The sequence below is a fragment of the Heterocephalus glaber genome, unplaced genomic scaffold (assembly GCF_053883595.1).
Source record: "Heterocephalus glaber isolate CG9 unplaced genomic scaffold, H.glaber_assembly_v1.0 deba00001608, whole genome shotgun sequence".
Lineage (NCBI taxonomy): Eukaryota > Metazoa > Chordata > Mammalia > Rodentia > Bathyergidae > Heterocephalus > Heterocephalus glaber.
The window spans coordinates 7,692,888-7,717,592 of NW_028258379.1; the positions used below are offsets into that span (position 1 = coordinate 7,692,888).

The following is a 24,705-nucleotide window of genomic DNA, read 5'->3' on the forward strand; positions in this document are numbered from 1 at the left end:
TAGTATCTGAAATGATAAAGATGAACCTGAGAAGAAAGATAAACAGTCCAAGCAGGAATTAGCATTATAATTTAAAATAGGGCCATCCATTAAAAAGAGGGGCATTTTATCAAAGATATTAAAGGAAGAAAGAGGAAGCCATGGATCATGTAAAACCCTTATAGCACCTTTAGTTTAATGGAGCACAGACTTATATTTTGACAGGGAAAACAATATAGGAAGCCACTGAAATAATCCAGATGGAAAATGTCAGTGGTTTAGACTAAGAGAAATAGATTATTGATATATTTTGTAGGTAGGAGTAATAGATGGTATAAAGAGAAAGAACTAAGCCAAGTAAAAGATGCAGGATTTAACTTTGGCAATTGAAAGAATGGAATTGCCACTCATTGAAGGTAAACCCTGGAGGAAGCTTAGGCTTGAAAAAGAAGGTCAAGTTTTGCTTTGGTCATGGCATGTGGAACTGCCTTTAAATATACAGATGGAGATACTGAATTACAATTAGCTATATGCATCTGGAGTTCAGAGAAAATGTCTGGGCTAAAAGTTTACTTTTTAGAGTCATCAAAATATAAAGAAAATTCATGACAACTGATTAAATCACTATAGTATTTACTGATATTGCTATGTATTTATTGGAATTACTGCCCCTAATTTTTTTTCTTATCCACTTTCAAAGAGGTAGGTAGTTTCTAGTATTGTCCCCTCTGCTCACCCACAAAGAGTGAAAGGAATCCCACTGAATCAGAAACCTGATCTGCACAGAAATTACCATTTATCATTTGCCATGATGTAAACATGGGAGTGCATTTTCCCAACTACCTCCTTGCTGGAAACTGTTTGCATTGGAGGTAAGTGTGACAGGGGAGGTTATGGGTAATGATGGGGTGAGGGCTTCCTAAACCTTTCTCAAAACTCAGAAATGCTTTGATTCTGAGGAAAAGAGAAGGTTCAGGCTGGTTCTTGTTTACCTGAACCAGTTTATACAGCCCTAAATTTGACCTGCTTTCCTCAAACTGGGAATCAGAAATCCCTTTTCTCTTCTGTTTTTCTGCTGCAGAAATTCCCAACATTCCCATTTTGTGGGCTCCAGAAAGGGGTAAGCGAAGACTTCAATCCTAGCCAATCATTTCGAGATTAATAATTTTTAGAGTTTTGGTTTCTTTTATCATCATAAAAATGCTTGGACCCATTTTTCCCATCTGTTTAATTTCTTTGTGGATTGTTATGTATCTGTTTTAGGGTGGTCATTCTGTATCCCTTGGCAGTAGAGTTCAGATCCATCTGCTATTTCCATTTTTGTGGTGTTCTCTTGTGGATTCTCATGTGTAGTTTATAGTTTACTGTTTCCTAGATGGAAGGTGCCCAATTCAGGAACCGTTTTCACTCTCAATCTCATCTTTTCCTGAATGGTATTTTGTTCCCCTGCTGATGGCTTGTCTCTTCCCTACCCAGCTGCTTCTGATGATCTGTCATTGCTTCTCTACTGTTCCATCTTCCTGCTTGATTGCCTTTGGATTTTGTCTCTACTTTTTGCCTCACTTCACACATCTGCTGACCAATTTGCATTCTTCATTTACTAGTGATTTGTCCATCAGCAAATGGGCTGGTACTGCTATACCTGTCTGCTATCTTAGCATTTTAGACCGCCCAGCACTGTCTTTCTGCTGTCCTACCATCCCACTGTATTATGACTTCCGAAATGCTTTGCCATCTGCCTGTTTTGTCTTGCAATGTCCAATCTATGCTTGTAATTTCTAAGTAGGTACAGATTCTTTAGCACTCCTGCTGTCTATCCCTACTTGCCTTGTGCCACTGATATGGACTGCTGACTGAATTTGCTTGACTATTGCCTTCTCTACCTATTTGTTTTCCATGGCTGCCTCGTTAATTTACTTGAGACATTGCATTCATCTGCTATAAACTTGCAACTTGCTGACTGGCTTGTATTGCCTCCTTTATATTTCGCTGCATCTAATAAATCACTGCTGTTGTCTTCTGTTGTCTTGTAACTCTGATCAGATTTTATTTCCAAGAAAAAATTTTCATGTATATTGTCCAAATATATCTTAGAAATAGAAAAATACTTTGCTATTTAACAGCACCGTCCAGTTTATTCCTAAATTTTAGACTCACTATCATCCATTCATTCTGCTTTTTTATACAACTCCACATTGTTCTCTTTATTTAGGATTTTTTCTAAATCATTCATTATCCTTGCTTCAGCTATCTTTTTGCATCATGTATTTTATACATTTATTTTTTCTTTATGGGATCTTTCAATAATTTTCTGTATACTAAATTTATTTCTTATTTTCACTTAATTTTCCAGGGTTTCATGAGGACAGATTACTCCTATCAATTTTATTGTTTTTTAGTAATACCAAATTATTTTAAACGTTAAATGTATAACCTAAAAATAATAAATTTAATTATATTATGCTTCTTTGTAGTATAAATTAAAGTAGCTTTCAGCTATGCTCCATTTTTGACTTTGAGAATATTCTCAGCCTCCCCTTAGCTTATGTAATATGAGTTGTACAGAGATGTTTCTGATGTGTTTATTTTTCCCTCCTTTTAAACTGTTTTCTTATATGTGAGTAGACACTTGAAATTGATATTTCCCCATTATTTACAGAATACTTGGCCTCTAAAAATACCCTGCATTATAAAATTATCTGCACTATAGTATTTCTGCTCTTACTCACTTATTTTTCAATGAAATATCAAACCTAAGAAGTAAAGGAGAATTTTTGTGAAATTTACAAGAGGCTAAAAGTAGATATAAAGTAGAGTGGGTCTGGGTATGTGTGTGCATGCACATATATATGTATAGATTTAAAGTGTTCTGTGTATGTATTCACAATATCATTGTGCTTCCAATGTGAAAAGTATGAAAAATCCATACTAAATTTTATTTTATTTTTGTAAAAAATGAGAAAGGGAAAACCTTAAAATGAAAGTGATTCATTCAAAGAATATAGGGAAAAGTATGGACAAGTTCTTTTTTAGAATTTTATTTTAATAATAAAAATAAAAATAAAGGGTCACTGTGAAGAAAAAGGCCACTTTAGGAAAGTCAAGAAAATCATTTACCAGCTCTTTAGTTTTTATTATGATAAATAGTACATAACATAAAATTTACCGTTTTAAACCTTTGAAGTAAAATTCCATGGTTTTAGTTCATTCAGTGGTCCAGCATTACTGCTATATTTTATATATCTGCACTACTATTTCTAGAACTTTACATCATCCCAGACAGAAAATGCACACATTAAACAAAACTCCCATTAATTAACTCCCTAGCCTCTGATAAACTTACTTTCTGACTCTGTGAACTTGCCTATTCTAGGTGCCATATATATATATATATATATATAAACAAAATTTATTCCTTCCATGTCTGCTGTATTTTAATTAACATATGGTTTTCAAGGTTCATCCATGTTCTATGCACATATTAAAATTTCACTTTTTAATACTAATATTTCATTGTATCTGTATGCCACAGTTTATCAACTCATCTTATTGGCGGACAAATTGGGTTGTTTCCCTCTTTTGACTATTATCAATAATGCTGGTATGAACATTGGAATGCAAATGTCTATTTGGTTTTTCTTTCAGTTCTTTTCATTATACAACTGGAAGTGGATTTGATAGTTTTTCTTTTGTTTATTTGGGAGGAAACTAACAGTAAAGAGATCAGGGAAGCTGCATAATTAACATGAATGATGGATAAGTCCAAGATATTGTATTAGGAGCTGAAGAAATATAAACTTTTAGAAAGACTATACACGTGTAAGACTTTATAAGGCCCTGTGTTCTAAGACTAAAAGAAAAAAATAATGATAAATGAAGCATCTTGGATGTTTGAGAGACAGGAGAAATAATTTTGAAGACTTTTTTATGCTAACTTTAGAACAGAATAATGGCATGTCTTTATTTTTTTGTTTTTTGAGATAGGTCTCACTATGTAGTTCAGGCTGGCCTCAAACTCACTGTTTAATACAGGCTACCCTCGAACTTGGAGCGATCCTCTTGCCTCAGCCTCCCAAGTGCTGGGATTGCAGATGTGAGCCACCATGCCTGGCTCAATGTCATGTCTTTGAAAGAGGAATTGTGTGGACTTTTAAACAGGGAAAGAAGTAGTTATTTGAAAGGGAGAGTTTCAGTGATAAATAACACGAGAGAAACCTGGTCATGTTTAGAGGAACCGGCAATGTAAATAGGAATTCTTTTTAATTCAATAGTCTTGAATTCTGAATACCTAACCTTTTATCTATAGAGACTTTTCTAAAACAATGCTACACCCAATTCCACGAGATTCTGATTCATTAAGTTGGCAATATGGTTTAGACTCTGTGTGTGTGTGTGTGTCTGTGTGTGTGTTACAATGTGAGTAAAATTAAACTCTGTACCGTAATGCTGTAGATCTCACAGAATTGGCCCTTGTGTTCACAAAGTTAAAAAGTAGAGTTTTAAAAATAATGTAATGAATGGAGGAAAGAAGACTTTTGTACATTAGATGGATGTTTTCACTCATTAATTCATAAATTTTGATATGAATTTTTACATACTGTATCCTTTCTCAACTAAAGTCTCTCATCTTACTATCAAACACAGAAAATTAGTCACTAATTTGAGTCACTGTTGAGTCACTATTTCTCAATTCTTACAAGTGTGGTGTATAAAACCTTACCATCCTGTAAGTGAAAGAGGGAAGTTAACTCACTATATACAGCCATTCTCTCAAAACTTGTTAAGAAATGCTACTCTATATCATGTAATATGCTAGGAATATGTGACACTAAGTTATTAAATTTGCTGTGAAGGTATCAGGGATCAAACTTGGGATCTTGTGCTTGTGAGGCAGGTGGCAGCACCACTGAGCTAAATCCCCGGCCCCCCCAAAAAAGATATTTAACAAAAATACTCATTTCTAATGTCATCCACCAAATTTTATTATTTTCTTCTAATTGTTTGCAGGAAATGTTCAAAGTCAGAGTGGTTGTGTAGAAGAAAATCCTTTCACCTCTCCTAAGCATCACTGACTAAGGAAAAATAATCTCTTCTGTATTCAAACCTCATCACAGCTGATTGGTACTGACAGTAATTTAAATGCCAATGGAAAACTCTTAATTTTAAAGTCTAGTTCATCCAGTGACAGATTAGAGATTTGACTGGTAGCTATTAATAGTAGAACAGATGTGTTATGTAGTGGAAGAGTAAAGAATGTAGTAATTGACAACTAGGGTCCAGGAGGTTGTTTGTGAATGTAATCACCAGTACACTGAAGGATTTTTTACCCTGAGGTATAACTCTTATACCAGTCAATGTGGACAGTGTTCAAGAATTCACTTTATCCACACTACCAGTTAAAACTCACTGAATTCCTAATATCAGAAGGTTTAGACATAATCATTAGCTTTTATTATATGTCTGATAAATTACTCATCTGAATTTGAAATTTATGTATCCTTGCTATATTGATACATGGTCAAACTTCAGAGCAGTTAGCTTTCATTCCTGTCTTTTACTGCCTCAGACTGATTCCTTTAAAGCTGCACTTAGGATAAGTTTTAGTAGGTTGGTTTTTTGTTTTGTTTTGGTTTGGTTTGGTTTTTCTCCTGATTCCCACTGAAGTTGTTTATTTTAACTGCAAGGCTATGGGAAGATCAAAGTTCTCATCTCAAGAGGAAATCACTTAAATAGAAACTACATCAGATTTAGCTTGTTTTCTTAACAATGACTAACTCAAAAAGATTTTTCCTCACTTACGTTTATTCTAAAAAACATTTTGAAGCAAAAAAATTATGGAGATATTTTAAAGATATAAGATAATGTGAAATATAAGGGACATCATTTTATTAAACTTACTTCATTAATAATAAATATACTTTTTCTTGCGGTCTCTAAACTTCCATTTTTAATTTCAAAGAAAATTGAACATACAGTCATGTGTTTCCTTTGTACAAAACTTAATCAGAAAGTAATATATCTATTTCACCCTTATTAGGCATAAGTGGTTTTCATATTTAATAATTTAAAAATCCTCTAAATTTTCTTGCTATCAGAGATTGTTTTTAGGAAACTCTTCTCCAACAAACAAATATCTAAGTTTTCTCTTTTTCCCTCTCTCTACTAATAGTCAGACATACTCATTCCAGTATCTTTTTAAAACTGTGTGGCTTTTTTATATGAACATTTTGTGAAAGTACTTTCTCTTTGGTTCCAAATCATACAACAAGAGGAGGAAGCTCTAATAACCAGTCTTTATATTTCCCCTGATCCCTTTCCTGCCATTTTTGCTCCTACTATCAAATAGTTTAGTGTTGCTGCTCAAAACTATGGGATAAGAGGTTAGACTGGTAAGGAGATCACTGAGGGAAGGTAAATTACTTCAAAAGGAGAAACTGGAATAAAGCTTTTTATTCATATGTAGCATTGTTTTAATTTAACATCAAAAATCAATGAAAAGTTCACTAGTTAGGTATTTGGATGTTTATAATATACAAGCCAATGCCAAACTTTTGTATTTTGAATGCTTTTAAGATTTCTTAAAATATTTAGTACACGTGCAGAAATTGAGAGTATTTTCTGTTCTTGTCACCAGCATAAAAACTGCTTAGATTAATTCTTCAGATAATCAGGAATCAAATTTTCTTTGGTTCATTTACTTCCATAGTATGGTAGTACATGTGTATTTACTTTGAAGTTAAGGTCATAACCCTGTTACAGAAGTCTTAAGCAACAACATTAATTTTTCAGCTTTTACTGCATCTGATCAAACTTAAGATAGACTTTGTGAAAGTGGCAAATGGCAAAGCCTGTTTAGGTATCCTGCTTCTTGTGAAGTTTAGAAAGAATAAGGTAAAACTGAAGACCACCTGTGGGAAGCTTCTGTTATATCAACAAGATCCATCTTCAAATTTCCATATTTCCTGGTTAGTGCCAGAATATTAGGAGCATAGCATTTTGCATATTATAGGTGTTTCATTAAAGCACAAAATGGTGACTTTTTATTGTGAGATAGCTATTAAAGATGTGATTTTAACTGAAACATATATGATCATTAGGAAAGGGAAATAACAGTTTTTATAATTATCTTTTAATAATAGATTTAAAAAAATAACCCCCTTTTAATATAACTCCTTTTTATAATATGTGATTTTTTTTGCCAAAAAATAATTTAAAAATACAAAAAAGTACATTGAAGTAAATAAAATTCACCAGTAATGCCAGACCTCAGTTATTTTCTAGAATAAATTGATTAATAAACATAATGGAAACATACCAGATGTATAGATTCATATTTTGAATTTTTTAGTAATATCACTGTATTATATACACTTACTGTGTGCCAAGCTTTATGATAAGCATGCTGTGTAATATCTTATTTAATCTGACATAACCTACAAAACAGATAACATTTTGCAGATAAGAGGAGCAGGTTCAGAAAGATTAAAAGATTACATATGTTGACCTAGGTCACAAAACTAGCAGAAGGTAATAGAACTAGAATTTGAATTAGGAAGTCATAACTCCAGAAGCTTTGCTAGTAAACTCTCTCCTTTTCACATGATATAAAATTTTCTTCAACTAATTACTATTATACAAAAAATTGGTATGTCCATCACTGTAGATTATAAGTAAACTCTGAAAATTTAATATCTTTGTAAAAACATTTTGGTTCTTTTCTATTTTCTGTCACAAATTTCTTCATAAACTTGTCATATATACTTCTAATGATCACCTTAAAAATACTTTCTTAAAATAGAATAACTGACTCAAAATTGTGACTTCTAAAAATATGTATTGGCATATTGACTTCTTAAAATACATGTACAAATTTGGACTATTGGTCTGTGGTGTTACATGTCCATTATAGTTTTTAATCTTCCCAATTTATAGTTAAAAACTATATGCTTTATTAACAGGCTGCAAGTTAATAATGAAATGAAATACTCTTCTTAGATTTGATCAGTTTTCTTTTTTTAAACTGCCTTTTTTTGTTCTGTTTTAACTCAGTATTCCAGACTTAAAGACCAATTCTAATCACAAAGAGGATCTTAAGGAATTGCAATAGTACTCAATTATTTTATCACTCACATTCCTTCAGCAATGATTAAACTAAAAAGCTCATCCTGAATCTATGGCAAGATTTTGATAAAATATAAATGCAGTTTATTAAATGTTATGTTTTGCCTTTTGTGAAGTTCCCTCTCCACATTGCTGATAGATTTTAGCATATTTTCTAGCTGTGTTTTCCTCGTAGAATGCTTCCTATTAAATATTTTACAACCAAAAATTTATTGAACCTCAATAATTTAGCAGCAATGGTCTATTCCTGGACTACTTTTAAAAACCTTTTGAAATAACTTATAATTAGGATATTAAATATATATAACTACTATTAGCAATAATTTTTAAAAATTACAAATATATAACCTTATACGTATTTTGCATAGCAATTCATTTTTCTGCATAGGAATTTCAAAGGAAAAATTAGGATAATCTGCATTCATGTTAATTATATTTTATTATTTGACATCAAAAATATTTTGTTAACATTTTCTAGCATGTAGACCTTAACTCTTCTTCCTGTGTCCAAATGAGTATATTTTTTATTCGCCCTCAACCGGCAAACCATTTCACAACCTTGTCTTTCATAACTGAATTAACATTTAGTTATACTTTCCAATAAAAACATGCATAAGAGCTTCTCAACTAGTGGAGGCATTTTGATCCCCCAGCAAATATTGGCAATGCCTGATGACATTTTGGGTTTTCACATTTGGAGGGTGATCTGATATTGACAGCCAAGAAGCCATAGATTTTTTACAATTCACAGGATATCCCCCTACATACAGAATTAGCTGCCACAAAATATTAATAATGCAAAATTGAGAAACCTTCATTTAAATAGTGTTATTCAGCACCCATTAACTTGCAGCCTCTGTGCTGAGGATTGGAGGTATGTGAATAGGAAGTTATTATCTTAATAGTTTGAAAAGTGAAATTATTATTGGGAAGTAGAAAGAACTGGATAAATAACTATGTGATACTTGATTTAGTTTTGTATTAAGAGCAAAAAATGTTGACCTGAGGGGCTTAGTTTAGGGAAACTTTCAAGGCAGTGACATAGGGATTGCTTTTTGTTGTTGCTTACATTTTATTTAAATTACAAAAACACACAAATAGTATGGTTATAGCTTAGTGGATTTTGAAAAAACTGAACATACTCATATAATCAGGTAATCAGGATACAAATGAAAAAACCAAAATGCTACCAGCATGCCAGAAAAGCCCTAGTGCTCTTAGAATAATAGCTCATCTTCAAGAGTAACTACTATTCTTTTTTCAAATTAATTTTATTGGTACATTTCAGGTATACAATATAATGACATTCATCATTGGAAATTTGCACCTTTACATAATATCTCCTGGTTCTTATTTTTTCCCCATACTCCTGCCCTCCCTTCAAACCCACCATGCCTCCCCATTTACAAAGACTTTGTTTCCATTTTTTTCATTTTCTCATATTAATTCCATTCTCTTATTTTCTTTCCCTTATCCCTCAGACTTCTCCTTCTCCTTTGCCCCTTTTCTTCCTATTTCACATTATCTACTATACCTTTTAGTCCTTATTCACACTTGCAGTTTCTCACTCTAGAGAAACTATTTGGTATTTACACATATGTGTCCTAATTATTTCACTTAAGAGTATGGCCTCAATGTGCATTCATTTAGCTATAAATGTCTCTAATTTCTCATTTTTTATAGCTGAGTAGTAGTCCATTTTATTAAAATCCACATTTTTTTATGCCAGTCTCCAGTTAATGGGCCGTTGGGCTGCTTCCAAGTTTTAGCTATTACAAACTGTGCTGCTTTGAACATGGGTGCACATATATCACTGTGGTATGACTCTTTCATTTCTTAGGGGAACATACCCAGTAGGGGAATAACTGTGTCAAATGGGACGTCTAGTCCTAGTTCCTTGAGGTATTTCCATACTGATTTCCACGGTGGTTGCACAACTCTACACTCCCACCAACAATGAAGAAGGGTTCCTTTCTCCCCACAACCCTGCCAGCATTTCTTATTGGTTAATTTCTTCAGAGCAGCCATTTTTTTGTGAGGTGAGGTGGAATCTCAGTATTGTTTTCATTTGCATCTCTCAAATTAATGTTGAACATTTTTTCATATTTTTATTTTCTATTTCTACTTCTTTGTCTGAGAAATGTCTGTTCACTTCAGATGCCCATTTTCAAATTTGGTCTTTAAATTTGGGAGGTCTGATTTTTTTAAGTTCTTTATAGATTCTAGATAGTAGACCTTTGTCTGAGGAACAGCGGTGAAAATTTTTTCCCACATTGTGGGTTGTCTCTTCACGCTGTTGGTGGTTTCTCTTGCTGTACAGAAGCTTTTTAATAAGATGACGTCCCATTTGTTGATTGTCTGTGCTAGTTCACGGGCAACTGAGGTTTTGTTCATAAAATCTTTTCCTACACCAGTGTATTCAAGAGTTCTATTTAACCTCTGTTGCATCCGATTCAGCACTTCTGTTTTAATATTTAGATCTTTAATCCAATTTGATTTCAGTTTAGTGCACATGAGAGATATAGGCCTTGTTTTAACCTTTGGCAAGTTGAGACCCAGTTTTTTCAGCACCATTTATTAAAGAGGCTATCTTTCCTCCAGTGATGGTGTTTGGCTCCTTTACTGAAGATAAGGTGACTGAGTGTGCCTGGAGTTGTTTCTGTATCTTCTAATGTGTTCCACTGGTCTTCCAGTCTGTTTCTTTGCCAGTACCATGCTGTTTTTATCACAGTAGCTTTGTAGTACAGTTTCAAGTTGGGTGTTGTGATACCCTCTGCCATGTCTCTGTTATCTAGAATTGCTTTTGCTATTCTGGGTCTCTTCTTGTTCCAAATGAATTTTTGGATTGTTTTCTCAAGGTCCATGAAGTATGCTGCTGGGATTTCTAATAGGATTGCATTGAAGCCATATAGCAGTTTTGGAAGTATGGTCATTTTCACTATGTTGATCCTTCCTACCCCAGAGCAAGGGTTGTCTGTCCATTTTCTGATATCATCTTCAATCTCTCTTTTCAGAGTGCCATAGTTTTCAGAGAAGAGGTCTTTGATTTCTTTTGTTAGGTTGATTCCTAAGTATTTCAGTTTCTTGGATGCTATTGTGAAAGGAATTTTTTACCCTATTTCTCTCTCAGTGAGTCTGTCATTCGTGTAGAGGAAAGCTATTGATTTTTGTGTGTTGACCTTGTAACCAGATACTTTACTGAATTAGGCTATTAAGTCTAGAAGACTTTTGGTGGAGTTCTTGGGGTCTTCTATATAGAGTATCATGTCATCTGCAAATAATGACAATTTGACTTCTTCATTACCTATCTTTATTCCTTTTATTTCTTTGTCTTGTCTAATTGCTGTGGCTAATGTTTCCAGAACTATATTGAACAAGAGTGGTGATAGTGGACATCCTTGTCTTGTTCCTGATTTTGAGGGGAAGGATTTCAGTTTTTGACCATTTAATATGATATTGGCTGTTGGTTTTTCATAGATGGCTTTGATCAGATTGAGGTAGAGCCTGTCTATTCCAATTTTTTGTAGGGTTTTTATCATAAATGCATGTGGGATTTTGTCAAATGCTTTTTCTGGATCTATTGAGATGATCGTATGGTTTTTGTCCTTAGCTCTATTGATATAGTGTATTACATTGATTGATTTGTGCATGTTGAACCATCCTTGCATCCCTGGGATGAATCCCACTTGGTCTGGGTGTATGATCTTCTTGATGATCTTCTGCATTCTGTTTGCCATTATCTTATTAAGGATTTTTGCATCTATGTTCACTAGTGAGATTGGCCCGTAGTTCTCTTTTTCAGCTGGGTCTTTCTCTGCTTTGTGGATCAAGGTGATGCTTGTTTCCAGGAATGAATTCAGGAGTATTGCTTCTCTTTTACTTTCATTGAAGAGTTTAAATAGTAGTGGCTAGTTCCTCTCTATATGACTTGTAGAATCAGCAGTGAAACCATCAGGACCTGGGCTTTTCTTAATTGGTAAGTTTTTAATTATGTTTTCAATTTCATTGATTGATTTTGGGTTGTTGAGAATTTCTAGGTCTTTGTTCAACTTTGGTAATTCATACCTATCCAGGAATCTGTCCATTTCTTCTGTGTTGTCCATCTTTTGGCGTATAGGTTTTGGAAGTAGGTATTGATGATCCTCTGGATTTCTGCTGGGTCCATTGTAATTTCATCCTTTTCATTCCTAATTGTATGAATTTGGGCCTTTTCTTTCCTTTTTCTGATAAGGTTGGCTAAGGGTTTGTCAATTTTGTTTATTCTTTTGAAGAATCAACTCTTGGCTTCATTGATTTTTTTGTATTGTTCTTTTAGTCTCCATTGCACTGATTTCTCCTCTGATCTTTACAATTTCCTCCCTTGTATGAGCTTTGGGGTTGTCCTGCTCTTCTTTTTTCTAGAAGCTTGAGGTTCAACATCAGGTTGTTTAATTGGGCTCATTCTGTTTTCCTAATATGAGTATTCACTGCTATGAATTTCCCTCATAAGACTGCTTTCATTGTGTCCCATAGATTCTGATATGTTGTATTGTCATTGTCATTTAATTGGAGGAACTGTCTGATTTCTTCTTTAATTTGCTGTATGACCCATTGGTTATTCAGAATTGTGTTGTTCAATTTCCATGTGTTTATGAAATCTTTGCAGTTTCTTTTGCTATTGATCTCCAATTGCACTGCACCATTATCTGCTAATATACAGGGGATGACTTCAATTTCTTTGCACTTACTTAAACATGTTCTATGAGTGAGTATGTGGTCTGTTTTGGAGAAAGACCCATGTGCAGCTGAAAAGAATGTGTATTCTGACTTTTTGGTGTAGAATACTGTAAACATCAGTTAAGTTCATTTGTTCAAGAGTTTGATTGAGTTCTAGTATTTTGTTGCTTTTTTTTTGTCTAGTTGATCTATCTATTTGTAACAGAGGGCTGTTGAGGTCCCACACTCCTATTGTATTAGTGCTTATTTGATTTTTCATGTCTGTTAGTATTTGTTTTATATAGTTGGGTGCAGTAGTGTTTGGTGCATAGAAATTTATGATTGTCATCTCTTCCTGTGGATTTTTCCCTTTACAAGGATGTAGTGTCCTTCTTTGTCTCTCTTAGTCAATGTTGGTTTGAAATCCACTTGATCTGCAAAGAGGATAGGTACTCCTGCTCTTTTTCAGGTTCCTGTCACATGGAGTATTGTTTTCTCCCCTTTAGCTTTCAGTCTATGAGTTTCTTTTTTAATTAAGTGTGTTTATTGTATGCAGCATATTGTTGGATTTTGCTTCTTGACCCATTCTGCTAGTCTGTTTCTTTTGATAGGTGAATTGAGACCATTAACATTGATGGTTATATCTGATACATATTGACTTATTGTCATGACTTTTTCCTTTTTGTTGGATTCTCCCCATTTGGGTTTAACTTCTTGTTGTACCAGATGGATTCATTTTGATGGGCTTCCTGGGCTTGTGATCCTTGTTGTCTTTTCCTAGGATATTGTGTAAAAATTTTTGGAGTACTGGTTTGGTATTCATGAAGTTCCTAAGGTGCTCTCTGTCATGAAAGTATCTTATTTCTCCATCAACTTTGAAAGATAGTTTTGCAGGGTACATCAATCTAGGTTGGAGGCTGTTTTCCTTTAGGGCTTCAATCCATCACTCCAAGCTCTTCTTGCCTTGAGGGTTTGTATTGAGAAAATCTGCTGTGATTCGGATGGGCTTTCTTTGTATGTGATTTGTTTCTTTTCTCTCCTTGTAGAATTTTGTTCTTCTCTCGGGTTTCTGGAATTTTAACTATTATATGCATATGTGTAGATTTTTTTTGATCAAGGCTAGTTGGAGTCCTATATGCCTCACTTATCTGTATGTCAAGTTCTTTTCCCCTGCTTGTGAAGTTTTCTGCCATCACTTCTGTGAACACTTTTTGTATGTCATCTGCACTTTCTCCTGTTTCTTCATTGACTATGGTCAATCTTATGTTATTCTTCTTTGCATCGTCCAGCAGCTGCTGGATTGATGTCTTGTGGTCCCTTACTATTTTAAGTAGATTTTTCTTTTCTTGGTCACTAATTGCAATCTTATCTTCTGTATCTGAAATTCTGTCTTCACATTGGCTCATTCTGCTGGGTAAACTTTCAGTATTGTTTTTAATCTCCTGGAAATCTATTTGCATCTGTTTTATAGATTCCATTTGTTTCCTGTGTTGCAATTCCATCATGTTCCTCAGCTGTTCTATTTTTTTAATCTGTATCCTCTCTAGATTTATTAATCATGTCTTGCACTATGAGAACAATCTCTGCTGTTATCTGAAAAGTTATTTCTGATTTCATTTTTTCTAGAGCCTCTTTTGTTGCAAGTTGAGGGAGTTCAGGTGGTTGAGTATCAGATTGTTCCATCTCATTTCCCTTTGGTATTGCTTTAGGTGATCTGGGAGACTGGTTTTGAGATTTGTTTATGTGTCTTCTCATTCAAATGGGGGGCATGCTATTGGTGCCTGTGAGGCTCACCTCCTCCAGGCTTGGGGTGCCTCTGCTCCCTGGCACTGTGGGCGGTGATAGGGATGCCGGAAAAGCTCACCTCCTCGGCACTGGTGGCAGCCCTGCTCCTCAGCACTGGGGGCAGTGGTTCGGCAGCCTGCAAGGCTCCTTCTCAGTGCTGGGGTCGTTGGTATGGTGGCCTGGATGGCTCCTCCTCAGTGCTGGGGCCGGCTCTCCTCCTGGGCTCTGCCGGCAGTGGTACGGTGGCCCAGAAAGGTCACCTCCTCAGTGCTGGGGTCGGTGGTACAGTTGCCTGGCAGGCTCCTCCTTAGCACTGGGAGTTTCTCTGCTCCTTTGCCCTGAGGACAGAGATATGGCGGCTGGGAAGGCTCCTCCTAGGCACTGGGGGGGGGGGTATAGCTGCCTGGAAAGCTCACCTCGGCGCTGGGGGCAGCTCTGCTCCTCGGCCCTGGGGACGGTCATACAGTTTGAGTAACTACTATTCTGACCTTTAACAGTATACATTATTTTTTTAATAAACCTGATATAAAGGGAATCATACAGTAACAATTTGTGTCTGTATTCTTTTGTTCATTGTTCTGTTTGTAAAAATGATTCATTTCATTTCATGTAGTGGTTTATCCACTTTATACCTCTACCAATATTTATTAACCCATTTTACTGTAAAATCACAATGGCTTAAATTCAAAACCAGCCATTAGATCTCTTTGGCAGCAGAATGAATTTTGAGAGACATATCAATAGCTTGGAAATATAGTGATGTCAAATGATAGAAGATATCTGTGTCTTATAAAAGACATTTGGGTTATTTTGTAGGAAATTAGATTTTTTTAAAAAAGATGTTAAACAAATGAAGAATTTAATGAGGCTTGTATTCTTAGAAAAACCACTTTGGTAGCAGAATAGAGAATAGGTCGAGTAGGAGTAGACTTGCCCATAACACCAGTAAAGAAGTCGTTGAAATAGTTCAGATAAAAGATATTGAGAGCCTAAATGAGAGAAGTGCAGATTAGAGTGGAAAGGAACATATAATTCTCTGGATAGAATTACCAGCACTTTTGGACTAATTGAATGTAGAGGTTTGCAAAGATTAGTTTCTTCAGTCAAAATTCAAAGCCATTATTTTTTTTTAAATGAAAAATATGTACAATAAAGAAAAATAATATAATTCAATGTTAGTAATTAAAGTTAAATTCAAAATAACTTTCAAATTTGTCTTTAATGTTTAAGGTTGTGGAAAAACAGATACCATTATTTGAGAATAAATGGATGAAAATTTGTACAGAGAATCTGAAAGGAACTTGCCAATAATATAGGTCAGTGGTGGTGATTCTGTGGCACATGTGCCACAGTGGAGCTATTTGTATCATTAAAAGCTATAAATGGTTTGCCATTACTGGTGTTAGGTTAGTAAAACTAGGTGTTAATTTTTGTTTAAAACAGTTGGCTTTCTTTTGTTATTTTAGGATTTCACCATTTGTACATTTAACCATGATTAAAGTGGTTTTCCTCTCAGGAAGAAAAAATAAGGGCAAGAGAGAGGGATATTGTTTGTGTGTGTGTGTGTGTGTGTACATAAAAAATTGAGAGAGAAGGGAAAACGGTTTAAAATATTGTGTCTGTATGCATAAGAAGGCAGCTGTCTGAAGTGGGATTAAATGGGTTCCTAGTTATTGTCGCCAGGTAGGAAGATTACTGTCCTAATTTTATTTGTGCGTGCATCCCTAAAAAGAAAGAAGAGAGTGAATAAGAATGTTTCTCCTAGTCACCAGGCAGTAGCATCACTTCACAGATGTATCGATTAATGAGATAGTGATCAAGCTAGTTGTCCTTAGAAACCTAGAGAATGAAGGCAATTAGTTTCTGATAAACAGAGCACTACCTAACAATGTTTTCTAAGATAAAAAAGTGAAATATGATCTATACTAGTTATGTTTTCTTTTTATTGAATAAAATATATGATTTTTAAAATTATAGTTCTTGTGTGAGACTTTTGGATGAGTTTATATTTTATTAACTACATCTATGTTTAAGAGATATTAAAAATATATAAAAGGGAGTTTATATTTACCCACTATCATTAGTGCATTAATTGGAGAAATGTTTATAATTATTGTGGGTATATAAGAGACTTGGTTCCACAAATTAAGAACATTATGCATATTCTCATACTTTTTTATTTTGTTTTTTTCATTTTAGGATCATGTGGATTTGGTCCAAATATTTGTGAATTCTTAATTTTATGCATTAGCATTTATATTATATTTTTCTAAAAATCATTAAAGGGTAAATTTTATAAAAATTTTTTTGAAAACTTGAGAATTTGGAAACAAAATACATAACACCAACAGAGTAAAGGACATCTATATTTTTTAATTTTAGGAAGAAATGTGGATTGCTTTCTGATCTCTTTATTTTATTTGAAGAAAAGAAAGGAAAAAAAATAAGAATACTTGTCAGTCTTCAGCACATATTCAAAGATCTGAATACTATAACAGAAAGAAAAATAAATTAAGTAGCTGCCAACATTGTATTTGTAGTTTTTGTGTCATATCGTTTATTCTAATTTCATATTATCACCAAAGTTGTAAAGTCAACAAAATCCACAACTAAAAATATTAAAGCATTTTCAAACTATCGTATAATAAACCAAGGAAATATTAAGACTTCTTCCAGTCTTAAATAAGGAATTAAAATAAAAATTAATTGTGGAAAATATTTAGTTTTTAAATCTACATAGATGCCTATTAAATTCAAAAGACTATATAACCTACCAAATCATTGTGGTCTACATATTTAGTCATTAGAAGAATGGCTAAATATACTTTTGATACTTTAATGTCTTTTAATTATCAGTTCAAGTATTCAGACCTCATTCTAAGCTCACATTTTATCCTGAATCATAGAAAATTGCAAAAAATAGTGTGTACTTTTTTCTTCCTCTAAGCTGTATTTGCATTAACAGGAGATAATATCAACTATAACATGGAATCCCTATTTTCTCAATAAGATCCTAAACTGGAAAGATTATGCATCTTAAATATATCTACTTTTAGAGATTTAGATAAAATAGTGACTTAATTCATTAAAGTACAAACCCAAATGTAAAGCCACATAGAAAATAATATATTATTTAGGACAATTACATCTTTTTCATGGAAATTTTATAAAAAGTTTTATTCAAACTCAACATATACCATTAACATCAATGTCTTTATCATTGCCAGTCCTTTTTATTTGTTTTCCATAACTTATCAGCCTTTATTATTTATTTGTCTTAATAGCACTATTAACATAATTTCCTTTCAAATTAAAATATATATAAGAACTTAATTTTTAAAAGAAATATTTTCATTTTAGGTGCTGTTTTACATTTTTTGTTAGCAAAGATTAAGTGCTCTTTTTAGAAGTTTCACAAAAATAAGGCCTCTGATTATTTTTCAGTACCTTTTTAAGATATCTTTCTCACAATAAAGATAAAATATTTTCTCCCATCTAACTTTGTTCTATTTTAGTTCATGAATAATTTTTAGTATGAGCAGCAGAGCCCTGATTTTAGCTGAGTGGAACATTTTTCATTGTGTTCCCCTGTAAATACTACCTTGAGTCTTATTTCCATCTTGACCGAAAAGGAAGTAAAAAAGGAAAGAAAAGGTATAAGCTGCTGTTGTTTATACAGCTATAATTTTTAGTACATGGTTGTTATAGGAATTTAAAAATTGATAAAAACTTTCTTGGCTTCCCAGTTCAACTGCTTACCACAAGTCATTATGGACAGTTGGTTGTATATTTTCATCTTTGCTCAAATACATAATTATATTGTTATTTTCTATAGAAATTAAGGTTAAAGCTACAGTCCACATGTTGTTAGATCTTTTATTCTTCATGAGATATTTTCAGATCCTCACATTTCCTAGTCTACCTGCTCAGAGGTTTCATAGTAATGTCCAAGGCTATGTTCCTGGTAACTTATATCTCCAAAACTGCTGCTGCTTGATAAATCTTCATTGACTTTTCAAAATTAATGCTGGTGTGTTGTATTCCTTAGACATCTTCAGATAACTGCATCCATTCAAAAGCATATGTACCTATAGCCTCTATTGTGCTTCTGATAGACCTATTCAGTTTTCACAGTTGCTTTGACTGTAGTCTATAAAATGAATATCTACAATATGCATGACTTTAGATTTGTCTGTTAGTAAAAATAAGTATGTATTGAACAATGTATGTGAAGGATGGTACTGAGAACATTGTTTTCTTTCACATTTAAGCAGACCACAAGATCCTTCCAATATCTGAATAGGATGTGATGGTACCTTGTAAGCTTAAAGCATATAATATTACATTAATAAATTCAGAACTGGAGTCTACAGATTCAATTCCCCATAGGGAATTTTCTGTTAATTTACTCTATGGCCTTGGATCAAATAATTTCTTGGTCTATTTCTTTACTTTTAAAAAGAGAAATAGTAAATTATATCTTCTCTATGACATGCAAAACAAGAACATTAACTATTTAAATAATGTCTATAGGTGTTTTTTAAAAAGTTACCATAAATAAAATCTTCTTGTGTCAATATTCCTTCTACTATTAAAGTAGGTGGCTAAATAATAATAATTCATGTTTAACTCTCCTAGTGAAGAGAAAAAAGAAATCAGAACTTTTGATGCACTGCAAGTTTATGTAATATATCATTAGCATGATAAATATTATGACCTTATTTTAATTAACTAAAAATGCTTTATAGTGTTGATAGTTTAAACTGATATATGGGAAACAAGTATCATTGCCTCCTTTTTTAAAATGAAAAACAGAGAGATAGATAAATTTCAGCAGACATAAAAATGAAGTTGATATTTGTGTAATATGTGAATGTTGAGGGATTACTAGGCTATAAGGTTACAAATGAGGAAAAAGCCTGATTACAAAGTGAAAGGTTAGAAGAATTAAATCAATCTTTACATGTGGAAATCTGTAAAAAGCAGATTATTTAACTCAAACTTCCAAATATCATAGCCTCCAAATATTTATATGTATATATTTTACTCTCACTATTGGAATTTGTATTTAGTTAAGCTGATCTCAAGGCAATAGAAATACTGGATTTTCTTTGCTTTTAAGAGTACTGCAGTCATTTTTCTTTTTCCTAATTGGCCAATTTTTTATCTTTTTTTTTGTTTTTAGTACCAGGGATAGAACTCAGGACCTTTGGCTTGTGAGGCAGGCGCAGCACCACTGAGCTAAATCCCCAGCCCAATTGACCCCCAGTTTTAAAACTGGGGTGTGGGTAGTATGAAATGACAAAATGTAATACCTTATAATAATAATTAAAATCTTTCTAGGGGCTTTTTCCCCCTCCTTCTAAGAAGTTCTCTTTACTTCCTTTACTCATCTATTTTCTATTTCTTCTTTTTTTTCACATGCCTATTTTGGTGAGAATCCAGTTTTGCAGAAAGGAAACTTCCGAGGTGATAATTAAATGTTTTCAGTATGAATGCTTTCTTTAAAAAGAATACCAAAGAGAATTATCACATCTCAGGGTAAAAGAACAAAATTTCAGAATTCATAAAATCAGTTGGCAGTAACCTTTTACAAATAGTACTTACAGGCAAAGAAAGACTTTATTCCTTTTATTTTTAATTAAGATATTTAAGCATAGCCTAAAGTCACATTGTTATATGAACATTAAAAATTTGTACTGCATTCAGTAAAGCAACTAATTAAATAATACAAATCCAATATATAGGTTTTTTTAGAGCAGCCATTATGTTTCTGCTTATTTCAAACACTATAATAAGTCCCCAACTTATGAACAATTGAGTTCCAAACTTTTACAGATACAAATGGACCTTGCATTTGTGGGGTTTTTTTATGCTTTACATTTACATATTTGTGTCAAAGGTGTATAAGACTCACTCTATTGGACTTACAAATGAATCTCACAAACGTTCTCCTGGAACAAAACTTGTCCATATGTCCGGAACTTACTGTACTTCCCACAGTTAACAGACTGCAAAGAGGCTAGGCTATGTTTTCACCAGTTCACTGATCAAAGAGCAGGTTCTCAGTTTATTTCAAATTAGATTATCTTTCAACCTCTTAATTCTTTTTTACCCCATATTTATTGACATATATTTAAGTAATAAAAGTTGTGTATAGATTGATTTGATAAATATGTGCATTGTGATATGATTAGCACAGTAAAGCCAATTAAAATACTCATCATCTCACATAGTTATTTTTTCTGTGGCGATATGATGAGAACATTTGAGCTCTATTCTCAACAAATCTCAGGGAAACAATACAATTACTGATGTTCTTTCACCATGTTGTCTATTAGATCTCTCAAACTTATTCTTGTTTTTTTATATTTGTGTGTTTCCACATCTACATATAACAGTTGAGGAACAGGAATGAGAATAATTTTTCCTAGGTAGGTTGAATGAAATGTAATTAATACCCTACCATTAGGAACAACTTCGTTACTTTGTACATAATACAAAAAATGAACATATATATATATATTGCAAATATAGAAATGCTAATAATTCCAAAAATATTAATATTTCACCTTTCCTGGAAATGAGATATAAAGTAGTGATATTCATGTAAGCATAATATTAAAATAAATATTCTCATGAAAATCTTATTGTGTCCCCAGGTTTTTGATCTCATATATTTTTTATCAAATTATTATTTAGATAAAGAAGAAAAGCTACATGACCAATAACTCAGTATGTAAAGAGAAAAGTTGTAATGCTGCAGGGTGTTCCTTTTTATGTACTTAAGTTGGTTATTGAACTTAGGATGATCTGTAAATGTTAGCTAGTTAAAGTGAAACAACATTTGGATATCTTTATTCACCCATATTGTATTGTACAAAGACATATTATGTCTTGGTAAGTCCTACAAGCAGATTTTTACGCTAGCATTGAAGTGAGACCTTTAATTGAGCCAGATAAATTAGTGACTTGCTTTAGAGTGTTGTGCTGTAATTATGGAGATAAATAATTACCTTTAACAACTGAAACCTTACCTAGTACAATGATTCACTAACCTCAGGAATTGATGCAATATGTGAAAACAGCTGACTCAATTCACCAACTTACTGCACATAATATGCTCTTTGATATTACAGTGATACATGCATACCATGTTTATATAGCAGTGTAATTCATAATACCTAAATCTTGGAAGCAGCCTATATCAGCAGATGAAAAGATAAAGAAAATGCAGAATTTTTATACAAGGGAGTACTACTCTGTGATAAAGAAAAATAAAAATCATTTGTAGAAGAAAATGTTTTTTGAGTGGAAGGTAAGATGAAGTTGATTGCATTATTGCCATTGTAATCTCTTTCTTGCTTTTTCCCTACAATTATACTGACTTCTTTGAACTATCATCATAAACAGATATTAGTTATATATCATGCAACTTAAACTAAAAATATAACAAAACTGGGGTTTCTTTTCCCACATAAAAAGTTCTCTGCTTCCTCCAAGAGCAGAAGACGATATAAATATCTAAGAAGATTAGACACACATTAGCAATAAGACACACATTAGCAATAAGGTGTATCACCCAAGTAAAATTGAGATTCCTTTTTAAATTTTATTTCTACTTTTTAAAGTGTCAACTGTATTTTAATCTTACAACTATTTAATTTCAATTGCATATAAAAATGCTTCCATTGATCTCTTGGTTCTATCTTTTCTTTCTTTGCAGCAGTAGTTTATAACCGTTCAGTCATATTGTTATGATACACTGATGTGATATGATTGGCTGAACAAGAATATAAATTAATTGAAGCTAATATAAAAATAACAAAAAACTGTAAATGAATGTTTTTAACTAATTAGAATAGATTCATTTAACTAATTAGAATAGATTCATTCACTCATTAAAATATGTGAGTTTTGGGCTGGGGATTTAGCTCAGTGGTGCCGCCACCTGCCTCACAAGCCCAAGGTCCTGAGTTCAATCCCCGGTACCAAAAAAATATATATATATAAAATATATATATATACATGATATATATATATACATATATATAAAATATATATATACATAATATATATATATATATGACTTTTACCTTCAGTTTACTCTGTCATTGAAAAGAGAAAGGGAATAGATTTATAAGTGGTGTTCCTTGAATATCCCAGGAGTTTTATTCTATATGTAGATTTTATATATGTGTAATCCGGTGGGGGAGTATATTTTAAGAATAGTTTCAGTGTACCATAAGATACTTTTTTATTGCTGAAAGGATAAGGGGAACAGGGAGGGAACTGAAAATTTGATCCCAAAACTTCACACATGCTAGGGAAGCACTCTACCACTGAGCTATATATCCTCCTCCCTTTTTGAATTTTATTTTGAGACAAGACCTCTCTAAGCTGCCCAAGCTGGACTCAAACTTGCAATTTTCTTGCCTCAGCCTCCCAGTGTACTGGGATTACAAGTGTACCCTGCCACATTCCGCTATCATAGAATACTTAATAAGGAGCAGCTTCTTGACTGATAGATAAAAAGGAAAATTAAATTAATATGCTTGCCTTCATGGAAAGTACTCAGGAAAATGTAACTGGCTGACATTAAAGTGCCTATTTTTCTTCTTACTAGGTCTATATTTGACTCTAATGAAATATTTTCACATTTTTATAAACCTACAAAGTTGAATATGCAGTGATCTTGAAGATTAGACCAAGTGATGCACCTTACATCGTGCATTCTTTCCCTTAGCAATGTACTGTATTTTCAGTGTGATCCTCTAATAAGCATCATAAGTATCACCTGGAAGATTATCCGATATGCGAAATCTGTGGTGCATTAGATGTTCCAAATCAGGAAAGAGATGTAAGACCCACCAATGATTAAATTGCTTAATAAGCCTTAGGTGATTCTGATGTGCACTGAAGTTTGAAAACCACTGCTGTAACCATATCTCACCTTTGTAGTATAACAAAATAATTAGTAGCCATTAGCTATGTATCCATGACATTCTTTACTATTTAGGGTTAGGTTGAATTAGATTGAGTTTGGTTTGGGTGTGGCACAGTGTCTCCTTATATACTCCAGGCTGGCCTTGAACTCAGTATGTAGCCCAGGCTGCCTTTGAACTTGCAGTCCTCTGAGTGCTGGCATTACAGGTATGCTCTACCATGCTTAGCAATAGTCTTTTGAATATAAATTTATTTTATTATTAAAATAAAATTTTATTAAATCTACCTAGTCAGTTAATAAGTATGTGAATATAAATCACAAATTGTTCTGCTTCATTAATAAAAGTGGTACCAGACCGGGGATTTAGCTCATTGTTTCTGCCACCTGCCTCGCAAGCACAAGGACCCGAGTTTGATCCCTGGTACCAAAAATAAAAAAAATAAAAGTGGTACCTCAGTTTACAACTTAATTGGTTTTACAGTTTTGGGGAAGATAGCTGGCTATATTTGTCTTTGTGTACAGAAGGTGGCCATGTTCGTGTTCTCACCTGATGGGGAGTTTGTGAATGGAAGCAAAACTCTGCAGAAGGCTTTTGTTTGAGAACAGAATTATTTTCAAACAGAAACATTCATGAACCAAGGTATTACTGATATCTGTATACATAAGTAAAAGCACTGTACTATATGCTTTTCCACAGTCACCATCTATATAAGAAACTTAACACAGAGTTAGCTATTGTGTGTTCAGTATATGTGTAAACATTATTGCCTGTTAGCGAACTTTTTACAGGTCTTTTTTTCTACAAAGTTAAAAAATTAACATGAATTTCATTGACAAGATCTCTTGGACATAGAATCATTGTATATGACACTATTTTTGCAAATAAACATCTTTTGAATGACCATTCTGAATTTAATGTTATCTTCAAAGTGTCAAGGATAAAAGGAAAAGATCACAATTGTGTGATCTTTGATACTCAGTTGGAACTTTCATAGTTAAAGTATTTGGAAATTTAAAGATAAATATTTAAATAGAGTAGCTAAATCCAACTTACTATTTTTATATTACTAATTCAAAAGAACTTATTTATGAAGTAGAACTGTTAATTTCCACTACATTTTAAGAAAAAAAGAATTTGGTAATCAATAAGTAATTAAGAAATTAGGTAATAGAATTTT

The 24,705-nt window shown here is 33.0% G+C and overlaps 1 protein-coding gene across 34 annotated transcripts in view; it reads left to right on the forward strand.

Annotated features, from left to right (window-relative positions):
- The window catches only part of Gphn (gephyrin), a 589,435-nt gene that overhangs the window by 242,218 nt on the left and 322,512 nt on the right, over positions 1 to 24,705 (forward strand). For 19 of the 34 annotated variants that reach the window (XM_087195039.1, XM_087195042.1, XM_021247567.2 and 16 more), the window contains exon 5: positions 1,061 to 1,099. The exons of the other annotated variants lie outside the window; for them this stretch is intronic. In XM_087195039.1, coding sequence (XP_087051165.1) covers positions 1,061 to 1,099 — 39 coding nt within the window. The remainder of the gene's footprint in view (positions 1 to 1,060; positions 1,100 to 24,705) is intronic. 34 annotated transcript variants of the gene reach the window in all.